This window comes from Phallusia mammillata, chromosome 6 (assembly GCF_965637545.1).
Source record: "Phallusia mammillata chromosome 6, kaPhaMamm4.hap1.1, whole genome shotgun sequence".
Lineage (NCBI taxonomy): Eukaryota > Metazoa > Chordata > Ascidiacea > Phlebobranchia > Ascidiidae > Phallusia > Phallusia mammillata.
Genome location: NC_137257.1, coordinates 6,142,889 through 6,162,242, shown reverse-complemented (window position 1 = coordinate 6,162,242; position 19,354 = coordinate 6,142,889). Strand labels below are relative to the sequence as shown.

Genomic DNA, 19,354 nt, shown 5'->3' with positions numbered 1-19,354 from the left:
GTTCCCCACCCCTGGACTAAATAATGATCTTCTGGCAAATGTATTGTTGCTAAAATGAGGCTGATATAATACTTGCCAAAAACGTTTAGTCGTGAATGTACGGTCATAAGTTTTTTTTAGCTAACGTTAGAAGACAAACAGACCTTATTTTTTACCATACAACTTATTTTGTGAGTTATAAGTTACACGATCTATTATAATCTACATCTGCTTTAATGCAAATACCACGCTTTTCTATTCTTAAGATAAATTAAACAAACCACTTTCCAAACGCCGCTTTTCTGTTCCACGGGTTCCACAACAAATGTCTTAAGAACTTTTTAAGAGCTTTGAAACAGACGAAAAAATAAGGTTGCACAAAAACGATACAAATTTTATTATAAATCTCGCTTATGTATACTACTGCATGCAAAACTTACGAGATATAAGCTGGACCCGACAAACTACACGAAGACTATAATACAACAAAATAAGTGACAACACAAAGATAGTGCAGATAAGCAAAGGACATGAATATTTGTTTTGACAAACAACAAGCGAAGGAAATGGCGGATTGGATGTAAAATGAGTTACGTGCTGTGAGTATGAAATTTGGTGACAAAATTTACAGAATAGCAACCAAAAATGTTTTTAGGCCTAGTCGACGTAACAAACGTCTTAGGACTGCAAAAAATAGCAGGTATTGTTTTTGACATAACAAAAGTTAAACTACAATAAAACCTAAATAATCTTCATTCTTATTTGATAGATATAGACCGATGTATTTGTTGTATTTTCCGGTAGTCCTGTCAAGGGTTAGAATTGCTACTTTTTTTAAAACTTTTGCCCCACGTAAATGAAACATTTCAACGACGTTAAATCTAATTTTGAGAAACTTTGATACGAAAGAAAACGTTAAGAAACATTTTTTCGGTCCTTCGCTTAAGTTTAAACCAAAACATACAAAAAGCGTGGATAGGTATAACCGAAAACAATTGTTCAGGCAAATAACCTCTTTCCTAGTAAGAAATTAAATTCTATATTTTTGTCAATTTGATGCAATATAACGTTCAGAAAATGGGCTGTGTAAATTAACACAGAAACAACCCTACTTTTAGCCAACATAGCGATAATCGCATAAGTTGCCATATCGAAGTGTATAAACAGCGATACACGTTTTTCTTTATATCGAGGTAGGCTATTCATTTCAACTGTTTTTTTACTATGCTGATAGTGCAGCAGTAACTTCAAGTTGAAGACGTACAGAAAATTTACTATTCTACTTCTACACAAGCACTGCGCTGTTTTGAAGCGCTGTTATAGAGCAAGAAACAAACCAACATGAAAAATAAAGCAACGAAAAGCTACCCATATAATACAAAATAACTCTAGCTTATATTCACAAAGTTTGTTGAAACAATAGAAAAATACCACTTTGGTAAGTGTATGACGTTAATGCTGTATTGCACCTGTCCGACACACATAATGCTCGAGATTGTAATAAGACATGAGCATTTATGAACTTATGCTTTCTGACCAGAACAGGGGTGCCAAACAGCACCGAAATTTTATCTACATCCCACTGGTAATTAAAACTTTAACCGTTTGGCGCCATCCAGCGCATATTCAAACGTAGGATTCAAGAACAGTTTTAAAAGCTAATTCATTTTAAGTATGTCATGGCTGTTCTGTCTAGTTAGAGTATTCGTTGTTTTGACAGTGGATCAAAAAATAAAATCCTAGAAGTTTGTGTTTAAGAAGCGGGTTTCGTAAAAAAATAGACTTTCCATTGCTACTTTTGATGGGAATTGAAAAGGACTGGGAAAGCAGGAATGTTCATTCGACTGTAACGGACTTGGCCAAGTTTCGGGGAAAATCGACCTAAAAACAAAATGTCCAGTATTTTAATTGGGCACTGATAAAACCAAATTCTTGTCGAAAACTTGACCCATGCTTACATCCCTAGTAATATAATTACAGATAGTTAAAGGTAGATAACTATCAACTAAATAGGTGGTAACTAAAGTATGAGGCAACAACACTAAATATGTTTTTTTATGTTTGTTTTTTGTGAAAGACAAAATTTTTTAGGTAAAAGTCATTATTGAACAAAGTGTTATATTTTGAATTTAAGCTATTCGTTTGTTGCTCAAACCTTTATAGTTCTAAAACAATACCTTACATTTAATTATTCCGATATTTTTAAACTCAACATTTCGAATCAAGTACAGCCTTTTCGAGAAAACAGTGCCCAAACTGAACACTGTTTTGTCCTGCTCATAACTCCTAGATATGTTTACTTACGTCAAGGCCCTTAAGTTGGGCAATATGAAAAGACAAAAGCTGTAGTGGAATGACTGTCAGAATTCCTTGCAAGCAATCGACAGTGTGTGGAATACGGAGCAAGTTTGAAGCATATTTCTCACATTCTGTGTCATCCTTCTCGCAAACAATAATAGGACGACCCTAAAAATTGAATATTGGTTGATCAACAAGGTTTTGGATATCGTGGAAAAAAGCAGTTCAGATTTGTTGGGGTCAAACACAAGAATTTTCGGAAAATACTCTTTTTTAATACAATCCCAGTTTCGGCCAGAAGGTCGATTTGATTTGTATCGGATACATAGGCCATATTGAAAAACTATATTATTTTGAATAAATGCCTCTGTACTGGAACATGTTTTGTTTGACTCTAACATGTTTAAGAGCTACTAACACAGGAACTCACAACACGCTGGTTTGGGAACTTGCGGTAGGTGGTGCAACGGAGCAATAATTGCTGAGTCAGCAAGTACATTTGGTAGTAAAAATTTAGGGATGTGCCAAAACTGCAAATGTTCGTTTTTTCATCTAGTATATTTGAAAAATCACTCGTTTTTGTTCATAGAAACCCTTTACAACACTAGTTTCATATGTTAGCAGGGCATGAAAATGCAAATTTAAATGCTCAGGTCAGTTCGTGCAACTGCTCGGCCGAGCACCGAGCATCAAAAACAGTGATGCTCGGTACCGAGTATTAGGGTTCTGGTTCCGCTCGACCCATCCCTAGTAAAAAATATTTCATGTATACCCTATGACGACACAGCGAGCAGAATTCATGTTCAATATCAAAACAAGGAGTTTATCAAGACAAATAATAACGTTCCAGGAAAGGAGTTTATTTGAACAGAGGCTATTATTAAACTTTCCAAAATCAAACCTTATTTCTTGTTTTCTCACAGCACCAATGGTACAACAATACGAAACACAAGTTCAGTTCAACTTCTATTTTCGGTTATTCAAACATCCCACAGACACTTTCCAGAACACTTTACTGCACAACAAACTTACGTGACGGGCCACGACTTGTTGGAGGGCGTTCTGGACTTTGTTGTAAACGTGATCCTTTGCTATCACCATAAGCACCGGCATTGAGTCGTCAACAAGAGCCAAAGGTCCGTGTTTCAATTCCCCTGCCAGTATTCCTTCGCTGTGCATGTAAGTTATCTCCTTGATTTTCTGCATCGCAACATAGAGATTTGTTACAATATGTTTATAAACGTGTGGCTTTTCAACCTGTTACTCCCAAAAAGTGTAGTAATCTAGCTACACTGGCCCATACAGTCAGTGTCTTGTTACCAGCTGCACTCATGAGACCTCCAAGATCAAACCAGTGTGCATTGCCAGAAATCGTGATTATTATATTCAATTAAATTGGGATTCTGATATGTAAAGTGTAAAAATGTTTAGGATGACAAGCACCGGATAATGGTTTCAAAGTGGGCTTCGCGGTCTTGCGTGTATTTGAAAAAAGCCTTGAGATCTGATTTTAATAATGCCATATCGTTATATTGAAATTAAGATCTTTCAGGCTAAGTGGGTTTTAAAAAAAGGGTTTATAGACATAATATATTGTGAAAATGTCACAAAAGAGGTTGTTGACCAACTAATTTGGGCCAAATGTAATGAATAAAACATGATGTCCAGTTGTAAACCCGGCTCTCAACTCGATTGTTAAGCCCATACGTTGTGGATTTCGTGGTACAAATCATGTGTCAAGTGAAACTGGGCTAGATTTAAGCCCGTTTTTCAGACTTTCCGACATAAACGTAGTCCGAACCCGGCTCGATAATTTTGTACAAAAATCAACTTAAGAATTTTTTGATTGATTTGTTGCTTGTTTAATTACCGTGACAAATAAATCACACAACAAGTCGGCGTGATTTTAACACAAATAAGAGAAATGAAGTGTACAAAATTCATTGGGCACTAACCAACGCTCCTTCAAGGCATGTAGCGAAGTTGAATCCTCTTCCCATTACGAGCAGGGATTTCTTCATGTACAAACATTCAGAGAGCTTCTTGATCTCGTCATCAAGTGCCAATACTTCTTTGATCTTTTCTGCATCACAAAGTAAAATAGCAAGTTAACACTTATACAGTAAATGTATTGTTACTAAAAACTTTTGAACGATTGCTATTTTTGTCATCTTAACAAAACGTATTTCTTATTACTGATCACAGCAAAAATTGTAGTTCAACTGCTTTAAGGTATGCGGAAAAGTGTGTTACAAATAAATTTTGACTGCGAAAACTCACGGGTATAAATAGACGCGAAATGTCAAATATATCTAGAAATTCGTTGAAATAGGCGTGGTCTTTTAAAATTCAGAGGCGAAAATAATAATATGCACAAAACACTTTAATCAACAGCAAATTTGGCCTTTCTGGAACATAACTTAGTTCAAGACATAAGAACCACGCGATTACAGCGAAAATAGTTTAAAAGGAACAACCTGAAATTTGCAACAGTAATTTTAACATCTATAGCAGTATAATAATAATCATTGGACTACAAAACTAGCAAACATTCGGTTAATTATGCAGACCACATAATAAGTAACTGTTTAAACCAGGGGTGGGCAACCTTTGTCACTGTGGGGCCAAATACAATTGCAATCATTAGATCGCGGGCCGCACCTTTATATCACACAAAGGTGATTTTACTTCGTTGTATACCAAAAATGCCTTACTACAAGTAAAATTCGCATTTGATTCTCGCAGCATTCTGTCAGGTCGCAGAAAAATAGCACCAGGCGCACTAATCTGGTCAAAAGTATACAATAATTGGACTCGTTTGCCAGTACATTTGAAATCCAAGTGTCTCTGCGGGCCGCACAACCTTTAATCAAGGGCCGCATGTGGCCCGCGGGCCGCAGGTTGCCCACCCCTGGTTTAAACATTGCTTTTTCCGCCACAATCTTTATTCTTTTAACTCATCCGAGTCGATCATTTCTGTTTAAACCGTAAATCGATTTTAACCTTTTATAATACTCTTTATGTATGATTTTATAGTCGTATTGCTGTGGCAACGTACCTGGTAAATCCTTGAGTCCGGACAATATCTCGTCGTAGCGGTTTTTCTTTGAAACTCGATCCTCAGACATAATCAAGGCAAACATAACGAGGGCCACGAACTGACTGGTGTACGCCTAGAAAGTACAAAGTCACGGATCAGAAGTATATTTCGCAGAAAGCACCATCAATTCTTTATAGGACAGGCCTTTTAAGCAGTTCCAAAAAGTTACATTAAGGACTCGTATAAATTTGGTCAACCAACCTATTTTAAAATTCAGCGCTATAGGGGCTGTATTTTCGACTTAAAAGGCCTGCAAACCTAAAAACGATTTCTGGAGTCAAAAAGGCTAAAAGAATAAGTGAATTGAACTAAAACTTATGAAGTAAAATATAAAGAATTATTGTAGCAAGTACACAACTTAAAAATTTCAAGGCTATGGGTAAACCAATAGGTCAACTGGGGGAAAACTTGCGTGATACAGAAAAACAAAACAAATGAAAACAATAGGTAACCCTTTTAGGTAAGGGGCCATAATTAAAAACAGTAGAATAATTGTTGGGGCCCATTATGATACACCATGCTTGGTGCTGGACGAATAAAAAAATACACAAAGTTGCAGCTTTAGCCAAACTGCACGAAGTATCATATAAATTTTCACACCTTGGTGCTAGCCACGCCGATTTCAGGGCCAGCATTAATGTGAACACCGCAGTCTGTGAGACGAGAGATGGAACTGCCAACAGTATTGGTGACCCCGACGTTTAACGAGCCACGTTTCTTGCAGTATTGCAGGGCCATCAAGGTGTCGGCCGTCTCGCCGGATTGACTGTAAAATGTTAAGATACATAATGGTTAATAACATATCTGCTTGAAAGTCAGCACACATTTTTGGTCATTCGAAAGTTTTTTTGGCAACTTAAAGTCACAGCAGAGTTGAACTAAACGCTACATAATACTGAATGATGTACTGCATGGTGCCGTATGTGATATAAGCCCAGAAAGGATATCTGATATCAGAATAAAATGCTGTTTTAATCACAAACCACACACCAACCCGAATAGCCCAAACCGTCAAAGAATGATCATTTTGTTAACAAATAGATTTACGTTCATTAAAACCGCGTTACCGTGTTAAACAATGTGTTAAGATACAATTTACGCGGTACCATACAGTATTTGGTACAACTGGAGACATAACGCTTTTTCTTTGCAAGACTTGGTTTACAAAACTTGTAAAATATCACGATGACCAGTTTTAATCAGATGTGTAAGGTACGTCCCAATTAGTTAAACGCTTTGTTAGTCTTAACTGTAAGGACACATATATAACCAATATAAATGACAAGAAAGAATGTGAGTAACAAAAGATGTTAAAAAGCATGATTTGTCACAATACTTTTACTTTAAGGACAGTTACCCAATCATATTGAAGAAAACTCATATTGTTTTTGGTCCAACGTACACCAACTTTATATATTATTAAAGTAATGAATATGTCGGAATATTTAATGATTCTTAAGTACAAAAAATGTACAAACGTTGTTCTTAATCAATAACATTAACCACCGCGAAATTCGCCACAGCAAAACCATATGAGTATTGGGATATTCAAAAGTTTGTTCAGCAAAGCATATCCTGTTCTAACCCGGATTTGGCCCAACTACTTCTAAACGAAGAAAAGCGAAGTTTGATGAAAAGATTGCCACGTCGCACATAAGTGTCCTTTTGCGTGTCGAGCTATTCAGGTGCACTCGATATAACCACGTAAAAATATTTTTCGTTGTGTGAAAACGCAGCGCGGCGTAACGAAATTGTGGGTAGCGTGTTACCCGATAATATCTGTGGTAATTTGAAGCCGTTGTATTGATGTTAATGCGCGGATATGCCACCAGTTGGCAAGTCCTGATGGCTAGTTTTATCGGTTTAAACTTTAAAGTGCCAATCTTTGGTTTGGAGATACACAAACCAGAACTGCAGACCGGAGTACTATAGCTTGAATGCCGTTTGTAAAACAAGGTCCCAAAGTTAATAAAAGTACAACACACATAAGCCCGAGTGCAAAGACAGGCCCAAACCGAACTCGTTCTGTTTAAACCAAGGTCCTAAACCGGGCCGAATTCGAACTATTAGAGTTAGACCCTAAAAGCCCGGCTCGACTTACCAATCTCAAACAAGTAAATAGTAAACTGTAGAATCTCAACAGTGGATTTTTACATTTTGTTTTCCCTATACATTTATAAATTTGGGATAAGTATTTCTGCCCCAAGTTTGTACTGATCTTTTTTGTCATTACCTTGGAAATATGACAATTCCTAATCTCTATCACCGAACATAATTGTAATGTTTAGTTACCAATAGTTTGATAAAAATGAATTAAACGTAACAATTTATCTGGATAACGGTAATACTTAAATCCAACGACAAACTGACCGACTGTTGCGAACTACAACATAGTAATCTTTTGGAATCAAAGTTTAAAAATAAGTTTGGTTACCTGATAAAGAAGCAAACGTCATCACGGAAAATTGGAGTTTGTCTGTCGAGAAAATCGGATGCCAACTCAACCATGACCGGTAACTCCGTCATTTCTTCGATCAGCTGGCGTGTCTATGACGTAAAAATAGCACATGACTATTTATCAACGCATCAGAAAAAAATTTGAAAGTTTTTTTTAAGATGGAATTTAGCCATAAAAACCCCCAAAAAACTGTTGTAAGCTAAAACCTAACGTTTTTATAGAATATTTTTAATTGATTAGGTGTATTAATGATGCAAAATGTTTTTTAGTATTTAAACAAACTTGATTCTATGCATGCTTGGTTTTAAATCAATAATTTAACGAAAATGTACGAGAAAAATCTCAACTGCAACTTACAGCCACAGCTGAATGGTAACTGGTTCCGCAGGCAATGAAAATAATACGACGGCATCTTCTAATCTCGTTAATATGGTCCATAAGTCCTCCGAGAACAATTCGTCGTTCATCCCAGAGCATTCTCCCTCTCATGGTATTCACCACTGATTCTGGCTGTTCAAAGATTTCCTGCAAAAGAGGTCAAAATGTTTAAAAAACGTGGCAATAAGCACTATCAAGACTATTGAGCTGTTGATATATAGAGGTTTAAAGGTTTTAGTATAGGTAAAAATGTCAACAAAGTGTACACTTTCAAGAGATGACTGTTTTTTACCAAGTCTCTGTTATTTCGTTTTTTAGGATAATTGTAGAAAAGTTAAAAGCCACACTATGAGTTTCGATACCGGGAGTACGTAGAAACACTTAACTATATCGGGCATTGTGCAAACAGACGCTAGAACTTAAAACCACAACCACCATTGCGGCGTCATAACACGTTATCCAAGTTTCATACGGTACTTTCCAAAAGAAGTCACCGTTTCGGTAAACATATTAACAGCCATACGGTTGTTTAAGTAACGGGTGCACAACTTAAACTGAGAAAACAGTTTTTTAAAGTATATTATTTGTTATATTGAACTAACAATTTTATTTCACAAAAGACAGAATATCGATGTAGCGAATTTGTTAGTCACATTTCTGGACACATTTTAAGCGCGTCGTATTTGAACCAATAAGGCCTTATTGCTATATGTGCTCTATTGCTTTACTATTGTTATTTAAGAATTTTCAAAACTTTTGTATGTTTACATTGAGTAAACGTGCAACTGTCACAAGAAATATAACAGAAAGACTTGCAACACTTATGCACTGATAAAGTTTTTCATGCTTATATAAACCACAGTTTCAAAGTGCGTGCCCCTTGTTCAATAAACAATGTTTTAAGCTTATTATTAGCATATATTGGAAAACTAAAACCAGTTAACATTCATTACTTGTACTAAACGTAGCAAGACCGGCGAACGCTCTATGACGTCATAATCGATTGGGGTTTTTAGAATGCGGCCTTTGTGAGAAAGGGGTGTTTGTTAGCTTGCAGGCCGACGTTAATTACTGTTTAAACACTAATGACTGGATAACAAGGAAGGTAATCGTCATTGAGTATTTGATACGAGGAAGCAGAAATATATACTTGGAAATGGAATTTGACCCCTAATAGGCAAAACTTGGATTTCAATAAAGCAGGCTAAGATCTTGTTTTTACAAGTCATTGATTAAACAAGCCGTTAATAGACAGTATAGAAAATAGCTTAAACAACGCCGATCTTGATTTATTAAAATAGCATTACATGTGTAAAATTTTACAATTTATTGGCTTTGATAAAGGTTTGGGCTCAAAAAATCAGTGCAAGGATAGTTCATTTCAAAATCAATTACCTAAAACTGGTGGATTCCAAAGACTAACCGAAATTATTTTACAATTTCTCAATTTCGTTTGCAATACAACTTATCTACTTTGTCCGAAGTTTTTTTTATGCAACAAGCATAATATAAAAAAATGAACATAATTAATGAATTCTAGCTGAAAAGGGTTCGTAAAGCTATACAAGTACGTGTCAGGAGTAATAGCTGTTTGCTAAGTCTTTGATAAATGGATTTGAAACGTCAAATGCGGTTTACGCGTATCAGCCAGGTTAATAAAGCAAACACTTCAAAGTTGATTGTGTGCAAGTACGCAAATTTGTTCAGGGAATATCTGATAAGGTAAGGTAACCAACAACCACTACAAAGTAAGGCCTAAAAAACTGAACTATTTTACCTTTTGCATGAACGATGAATAGTTGCCTTTCATGATTTGTTGCATTTCCATTTGCAGTGACATAACCGCTCGTGACGTAGCTTCGTCGTCCTTGCCTCTTTTGAGGCGATGAATACTCAAGCCTGAATTAAAAAACATTTATACTTTCTTCAGCTTGAAAACCGTTTTACGGTATAGTTCCATATTAAAACACAGGACAAATTTCAGAAACATGCTATGATGCTATTTCCTGTGCGTATGTATGAGAATCGATATGCAGGACAGGAAACGCATTTCATTTGTTACAAAAACTTTTAGACATGGTTCCCAACCTTTCTAAAGTTATAAAACAACATTTTGTTTCTAAAGTTATAAAAACCCCAAAGTTTTCCAAAACCTCAAGCACAAAGATTGTCAGAATACACACACATCAAAAGTACTAATTTTCTTGTCCAATTTGAATACAGTTATTTTACAAATTTTGTTGTCATTGGTATCTTTCAAAACAACAAAGACCTGCTATCAGTGTACATCTGTACAACACTAAATTGAATTAAAAACAAACTAAAAGAGCACTATAATCCACTTTATTGGTTTCAAAATAACTGTTTTAATTGTGAACTTGTTACCTTTAAGATTTTAAAGACACATGCACTGCTAACTTGGCAAGAAATGCAATACTTTAGATGCAATACTAGCTGATGTAAATTTGTTTTCAGACCTATGTGAAAAACGGTGGTACAACTCACTTTTTAGGACTCCCTTCTGACTATTTTGGTCTACTGTCAACAAATACTGCCATGGTGGGCTAAAGAAATTATGTTAAAATCTGTAGCAATCCCTACTGAATATACACACATATTTTGACAGTACAGTACTGGATTAGTTTTTGCTTCAACGACTTAAAACGTTTGCAAACAGTACTCATATGAGTTTCGGTACTATCAAAACACACCTGCCTTGACTACAGTGGCTATGGTAACAATGTGTTGTAAAAACACTTTCTTTGTTTTAACCATAAAGACTGTTTATTCCTTTGAATCCAATAACAAACTGGAGCACTGTTTTGTTACAATCGATGATGAAAAACTATTGTCAGTTGCATACTTCATCAGGGCTCCTTTTATACTACCACTTTGTGACCATCAACAACTTTATATTTTTAACTTTATGATTGCTTGGCTTGCAGTACTAAGAACTTTAGTTATTTGCATGAGAAAACAAATGGTCATGCAACATATATGCAAACACATTCTACAAAACATCCAGACAAGATTGCAACATGAATATATTTAATATATATCTAGTGTTCCACATCTGACTCCCAAGTGCTACATTCAAATGCATGTCATCATTAAAAGCCTAGACTACCTTTCAAAACATAGCTATGTTGTTAATGGAGCTAATATTGACAACTGCTTTCCATGCCATTAATGTTTTACCAGTTGAAAAAACATAAATTTGTGTGCCACAGTACTGGAACTACCTGGCTTAATACAAGCTTAAAGAAAACAGACTACTGATTTTGGATATTTTTCAACTCTTCACAAGAAAAACTCCTTAATTAAACATAGTATAAGACTCATGGTTGCCTTTAACTTTGGGGCACATAGTAAAAGTTGTAATCCTTTGGAAGCTTTTGATGTCTAAGGTGTGTTAAAAACTTGGCAATTAAAACAATAAGATAAATGTAAAAAAATAGATAAAACGGTATCTTATTCTTTACTTTTGTACTGCATGTCAAAAGGATTAATAAAAATACATCATACATATCTGAGAATTTTATTAATATTGGTCAAGTGTGGGAATGACCTACACTAGTGTTTGTCAAGATTAAACTTTGCCCAATGTATATTGACCTTTTACTTGACTTTTGTTGGCTAAATGTCTGAGACCTAACAAGGGAGGAATCCAGATATGTAGCAATAAATTAGAAATTGGACCTAATTGGAATTTGTGAGTACCAACTGCAGAACATAAACTGGACTAAAAAATAAATTTTCAGTAGTGCTACCAAAATACCTTACAGCCAGTGGTAGGATTCAAACGGTTCGCACTGGTTCTGTAAAACCATCTCACGAATTTTTATGCGATCAGCTAACTGGTAAGCATTACTGGTTACTGTCAATAAACTTTTTGTGACAGAACCGGCTGAAAAATATGACTATTGTGATAGAGCCGGCTGACATAAAAAAATTGAATCCCACCACTGCTTACAGCTATAAGAACCATCAGGCATCTACAAGCGCTGTATGTTTGACCAAAAATTTTTATCCAAACAGAAGTTGGACAGAGTTAGAAGTATTTCTTGCTGTACATAAGCGTAAAAACTTCTAATTTTAGTGTAAAGAGAAATATAAATTTAACAGAAAATATTTCATACCTCCATCCACTGCAGCGGCCACATCATCATCTTCAAGGAAGATCACCTGGTTTGTATGCTCGATGATGGCACTAAAATAAATAAATTGTTGTTTACACCACTGTTACAGTTATTTCTATCTAATATACGTACAAAACCTGAAAAAAATAATGCATTTTACAGCTTTTAAAACCTTGTGTACAAAAATGGTTCTTAAAAAACACACTTTTATCTTTAATTAGCATAATTGTTTAAACACCTGTTGTTGCCTATTCTCAAATTCATTGGGGTTTTATACAAAACTTAAAGGTGGAAAGGTTAACGTTTTACAACTTTTGTAAATAAATGTAGTCACATGAACAATTTTAACAGTCCAATTTTATCACTTTGTATTTTATGGCCTTTATTATTATACCACCTGCTAGCGTTTTTCCATGAACTCATTGGGGTTTAATACATAAAGGTTTATTACCTTAACCTCTTCACTTGACATTCAAAATTCCACAGGAAGTTAAGCTAATATTTCACATGTACATACAGACACACAACTGACAAACAAGGAATATTTTACGCCTTGACAACTTACCTGGCATCTGAGGCAAAAAAGAATTCAATTCCATCGCCTTCCTGGGCCCCCTGAGAAACCAATTCTGTCATACTGTTGAGCCTCCCCATCTTCAAACTGGTGAGATTAGACTGAGCTGTGGAATCAAGGGGCATGGAGTTAACAACCAACAGCCATTTTCAAGTCAACATGCTAACAAAGTCAATTACATGGATGTGTGTTACAGGGCCTAGTTCTTAAGCATACAAGACCGACTAGGCAAGAAATCGAAATACATAGTCTTTGAGAAAGGTTCAAGCCAAGCAAATTAGTCAAGAAAATTTGAATTAGTAAAACATTATTTTGACAACTTTAAATGATTCTTTGTTACAACAACTACAATTTTTTCCATTCCAACACTGACACAAACTACATGCACACACTTAAAGATTCATAAATATGACAAGAATTTTTGAAACTATACTGACACTTTAGTTTAGAACAAAGAGGTTTGAAAACAAAATTGGACACTGGATAGTAATGAAACTATGCAAAAAGGCAATTCAAATTTACAAATATAAGAACACATAAGAATTACTAATTTAATCAGAAAAACACACACATTGGACTTTGGTAGCTCCGATTGCAGCAATACAATGAGATGCATTAAATTACAGTTTGATGACTCAAAGTTAAGCAATTACAAAGTTTAGAAATGCAGATGGTAAAAACACATTTCCTTTACACTTTGTGAGAAACTATTGGCACAGCAGTTCCACAGTTTCAGCAAATTACAGTTTTTCAGATGATTTTGTCATTTAAGACAAAAATGTTGCGTTTTGTCATGTATAAGGAAGCTATAAGATGGGATTGTTGCAAGAGACTATTGCCATGCAGTCGAGTTACCAAGCTCGGTGCCTTCTGTGTTGTTTTCACAAGGCTTAGTCGATCTGCATGTGCCCTTTGCTGGGTTGGCCGCTCTAAGAAATTCGCTTAAACGACGCATCCCACCAGTTGAACTAGATCTACGCTGTTCGCTGTCTGAGGCAAACATTTACACAACCATCAAGTAAAAAACATATCATGGACTAGCTTGAAAAGTTTTAGAAAACAACACAGACTCCATTACATTTGACGTTTGTCGAGTAAGAAAACAAAAATTGATTAAATAACAATTTTGCACATAATACTGAATTCCAAACAAAGAATACTGCAAGCAATGATACCAATGTAATAATATGTACAGCTAAGAACTATAACATTTTACTAATATCTACTATATGCAGTGCTACAATGTAGATCATACTAATGTGTTTCTAAAATGTGTAATACTAAAATTAGTCTCTTTTTCATAATTTACAGATTGTGCCACATGTTGGTCATACAATGTTTCTTCATGGAATAACATTCAACTGCTAAAAATGAAGAAACCACTCACAGAATAACACATTCAATATAGTAGTACAACATTCAATCAGCGAATTTAGTTGTAAGTCTTAAATATAGAACATCTAACAAATTTTAGTACTAGCATTCGATGCAATATTAGTATGGTCAGAAAAGGCATGCGGTACAATACAGTTAGTTACAACATTGACACCGACTCATGCATACAGACAACAATGAAAAGCAAAATCTTAGTATGTTTTACCATGCTAGTAACTTACATGAACTGTACAGAATTGGAATATGATCAGTTGACAATTTTGACTTGCTTCGTACACCGATTAGCAAAGGACTTCCCCGCCTGATTAGCAAAGACAGGATGTTTAGGGTTTAACAGACAAAGGCAGAGGTATATTGAGCTTGTTTACGAAATATTTGTTGCAGGGTCACATTTGAAGCCTAAAAAGCTAGAGCAGAGAACACAAAAAAGAGTATATAAAGCCTTACCTGGTCGCAACACATTGTCCAGGAAAGTGATTACTTTTGAAAGCAAGTGCAAATGCACCTTCCTAAAAAAAACAAAAATATGTTTAAAAGTAAAAACTAGTAAATCAATATGATGTTTGAAGATTTGTCTATAGATGTAACCAGTGGTGGGATTCAGCCGGTTCGCACCGCTTCTATAGAACCGTCTTACGAAATTTTATGAGATCAGTGAACCAGTTAGCATCACTGGTTACTGTCAATGGACATTTTGTAACAGAACCGGCTGAAAAATATAACATTTGTGATAGAACCGGCTGACAAAAAATTTGAATCCCACCACTGAATGTAACTCATTTCGGGACAATACTACTTGGGGTTAGAGTAGACAATACAGCACCAATATTTATAATATCAATTCATCAACATGCACTTAAATAAATGAAGGTCACTAACTAGGGTAATGTTTTTCTCATTAAAATCCCAATGTACCAACATAAATGGTAATAAACAAGTGCAACAAAACACATAACTTTTTAACAATGTATAAATCACCTTTAATGACATACTTATCCTCTAAATCAGGGGCGTGCAACATACGGCCCGCGGGCCAGTGTCCGGCCCGCGGCATCTATTTTTGTGGCCCGCGCAGACTTCAAAGTATTCTTATCAATACTTTTTACTGATAGAGCATGGAATGTTGCTATTTGTACACCATCACTGGTATTTTTGACTTTGTACAACCTCACATAGTGATAAAGTTTTATCCACTGTGACGAAATATTCCCTTTGTTGCATCATAGTGTGCATTATGAAAGAACTGCCTTTCTAGCAATTGATTCAGTACGTGATTTATAGGTGCAGTAAATATATTGAGATTTATTCTACGATAAGGTTAGCAGATATCCCATTGATCAAAAGTACTCTAAGGGCTATTAAATAAATTGTTTAAAAAATGTATGTGTTGCTTTATTGTCTGGCCCTCAGCAATATTTTAACTGTAAGTTGTGGCCCACTGCGATAAACAGTTGCACGCCCCTGCTCTAAATGAACCTACTAACATGTTTGCCTTGTTGTGTAATGCAACTGTTCAATATTTGCTTGACAGTTAGAAGGAAACGCCCCTATTTTAAAGAGATTGGTGCTATCAGGAATTTTATTCAAGTGCTTGGCAAACAGCATTATGTCCACACTGTTATCTTACGTAAAGTCTGTTGAGCGCATTAGGCGAGGTAAAACGTCACTGTGACGTAGAACAACATATGAGTAAGAATGATTCACCGACGGGAAATATGTGAAGTGACGTTAGTACGAAACTCACGACAAAGAAAGCTTATATAGTGCTGTGACAAGTTTACAAAATGGATTTAAATTATTTTTGAGACACATATTAGCACTTAATGCCATACAAAAGTTCTTAAAAATACCATACTTTCAAAATAACATACCTAAATGACTTTTTGACAGCTTTATTTGCTTGTTTGTTTGGGTCATATAGAAAAGACAGGCAAACGTTGTTTACAAACAGAAAGACCAAAATGCTTACCAGCTGTTTTGTGACTCTTTCCACAAGTGTAGAAAATCTTATGTTTTCCTCCTCACGATTATCCCACAAGTATTTGATTAACTTCGCAATGACTTCAGTGTCTGTGTCAGACTCAAACACATAGTTGTGGCTCTCCTGTGAAAAAAACAAAAACAGGATAAAACTTTGCACCAGCATCTATATCAAAACACTACCAAGTTAACTTTCAGATGACATATACCAACACTGACAATGGTTTTCAATACAATTAGTGTTAGGCACACCTAATGCTAATCGCCACATGATAAAAATATAATTACTAGAGCAGTACTCAAAAACAGCCAACAATTGTCAAGACAGGAAAACAGATTTTTCTACAACTGTTGTATGCCAATATGTGACAAACGTACTACATATTTTTGTATATAGTGTGGGGGCAAAGGGGCTTTAAACATGCAGTTTACACACCATATTGCAGGCTTACCAGAAATGTTTTGATGGTTTTATAGTTGGTGACAATTCCATTGTGAACCACAACAAAACCTGAAAATAATCCAAAAAGTTTTAAAAATCATTTGCTTGTTTATAAAGTGCACAGATGAAAGACAATATATGTGATAAGTATAAAATAGTTTAGTGAGGGTGTTTTTCACTTACCATTGTCATTGTCTGATCTCTGAGGGTGACTGTTTATTGAGTTTGGAACGCCATGTGTTGCCCATCTTGTGTGTGCAATTCCACAATGAGTCTCAAACTCTACCTCCACATTCAAACTTTCCTCTGTTGAAAAACAATATGCACAAGAAGCATTAGGTATTAACATATAACTTGTTTTTGCAGGTTGAACTAAATGTTTATTAACATATCATGTCTACTATACGTTTAATTCAAGCTGTCAAATTAACCAAACTTGTTCCTTTTTTTATGCACTTAGCTTGACTTACTTTGTACTTTATCCTCTAAAGCCTTTACTTTCCCCCGTTGTTTAATCAAAGATGTCACCGGCAACTTGCCAGTGTCCTGGGGTGGTGAGTTGTGACCATCGAATGCAATACCTAAGAAAAATTCATTGTCGTTCATATGTTTTGCTAACTTTTGCGATTCTACTTGACAAAGGTGTAATAAAATGAATACATACACACAAATACATTGATCAAACTCTTAGTTGAAAATATATTTTTGTAATGTATACAAGACACACCAATATGTCAACTAAGTAAAATTCTAACTATTTGGACTCAGAAACAGTAATTCACAGTGTAGTTTTCTTTTTCTTTCTTTTTTCAAAAGGCATATACATCATACAACTAACACGACTATTCTATACAACAAACACAAACAAATCCACTATAGCATAAGTCAGGTGTAAATAAACTTTGAGCTATTAATGGCCTCGCCTTATTACTGGTTCTTATTTCACCAACAGCAATTAGTGAGCCAAGGGACTTTGTTTCTAAATTAAATTCACAAAATTTGTAGCCGCAGCTGCATTTGGCCAAAGGTTGTCCAATACTGACAAGCATACATTTCATATTTTCAAAATAAATTTATACAGTTAATAACCTGCGGAGTCATATCCCCGATACTCAAGCCTCTTCAGACCATTAACAAGTGTTTCGATAATGTATTTTCTGTCTCTTGGTGTACGATAGTTGATGTAAGCAAATATTCCTGCAAAAATAATTTGGCAAAACTTAAAACATGTATTTTCTTTCACCGAGGCACGTACAGCATTTAAGAACAAAGAAAGATTGGAAAGTAAAAATCAAAACACTCACCACACATAGTGAAGAAATGTTTCTGATGTTAAGATCAAATAAAATGTGATAATAATTTACCAAAATCACAGTTGTAAAATACCTAAATACCCAAAACAACAGTTTTAAACATATGCCCAACAGAAAATGCCATGCTTTCATTTGATGACAACAGAAACTATATATGAGCAACTATCTAGCAGAAAATATACTACTACTGACGCTATTATGACTTTCCATTGTAAATCAATACCAATATGTTTGCTTGCCTGAGAGCAAACATACAATGTAGCTTGACCAATGCGTGTTTTTGCAACAACTTTAGCTAGTTCAAATGGCTGCCTTTGCGAACAATTTAGTTTAATTTACAAGCAAACTACATTGCCCTATATACTTGGTAAGCCGATGCACCTACAGTCAAAAATCCAGCATTTAAGCTGCACCACGGATGCGGCAAATATATAATATCCTGTACACCTGCACGTCACAAGCGAAACGTTTTCGATTCCACGTTTGTGTTCTCGAGTAGCGAAGAAAAAATGTTCGCCGAAACGAAGTAAACCAAGATTTTTTGCGAACAAAGTTCAGCTCCTATCGCCCTGCCCACTTCACGCCTCTTGCCACGGGGCTAGTAGAGACGCTGCTGTATATATTCGTTGTAGCGTGACAAAAACCGGTATAACGAGGATTTTTATGTCACGGTGTTTAAAAAAAAAATTAAAAAAGCGACCAAAATAGTTTACAAATCCCCACAAACACAAGGAATTCAATTATAAATAACTTTGATAAGTGAAAACAAGGATCAGCTAAAATCAATAACAGCACAGCAGTACGCAACTGTTTACATAAATGCGGCAAGTTTTATTTCTTGGATGTTTTGCTATTCGGTAGAAATTGTGAGCAATGTGTTTGCCAGTACGGAGGTTTTCAACCAACTTTGACTCGTTAAACTATAACTAGTTCACAAGATAAACTGTTAAATTTACCTCGACGGATGTATATATACCATGGTTGGGAACTATTGTTTTAGAGATTTTTTTAATGACTACACTTTACTTCCTATTTTATCTTGCATGCATCTTGCAACCAATTCATCAAGCCTTGGTGAAACAGCAGCACAGACTGTATTTACAACTCTCTACAACTGAGATAAACAATTAATAAACTTATTTTCCTGATTTACCCACTGCTGAAAATTACATAATAAACAATGTATGCCATGTTCAGCTTTCTAAACCTAAGTGTGTGATTTGTTTTTACAAGTGTTTGATTTGGATTGACTTTTTTTAATGCAAGTGACACATCAATATGTTTTATACACTAGATGA

General features: G+C 35.3%; 1 protein-coding gene across 1 annotated transcript; it reads right to left on the bottom strand.

The window, feature by feature from the left end:
* Window positions 1-347: 347 nt before the first annotated feature.
* Window positions 348-18,158, bottom strand: LOC145233500 (glutamine--fructose-6-phosphate aminotransferase [isomerizing] 2-like). The gene is made up of 19 exons (XM_080098235.1): window positions 18,048-18,158; window positions 17,833-17,940; window positions 17,214-17,324; window positions 16,927-17,049; window positions 16,754-16,812; window positions 16,291-16,425; window positions 14,769-14,830; window positions 14,543-14,622; window positions 12,918-13,032; window positions 12,353-12,423; window positions 9,991-10,112; window positions 8,193-8,360; window positions 7,812-7,924; window positions 5,978-6,143; window positions 5,336-5,450; window positions 4,233-4,360; window positions 3,310-3,477; window positions 2,284-2,445; window positions 348-1,860 (listed from the first exon to the last, which is right to left on the bottom strand). The coding sequence occupies exons 1-19, from the start codon at window positions 18,052-18,054 to the stop codon at window positions 1,816-1,818; spliced, it is 2,058 nt and encodes a 685-aa protein (XP_079954361.1). The 5' UTR covers window positions 18,055-18,158; the 3' UTR covers window positions 348-1,815.
* Window positions 18,159-19,354: the final 1,196 nt, after the last annotated feature.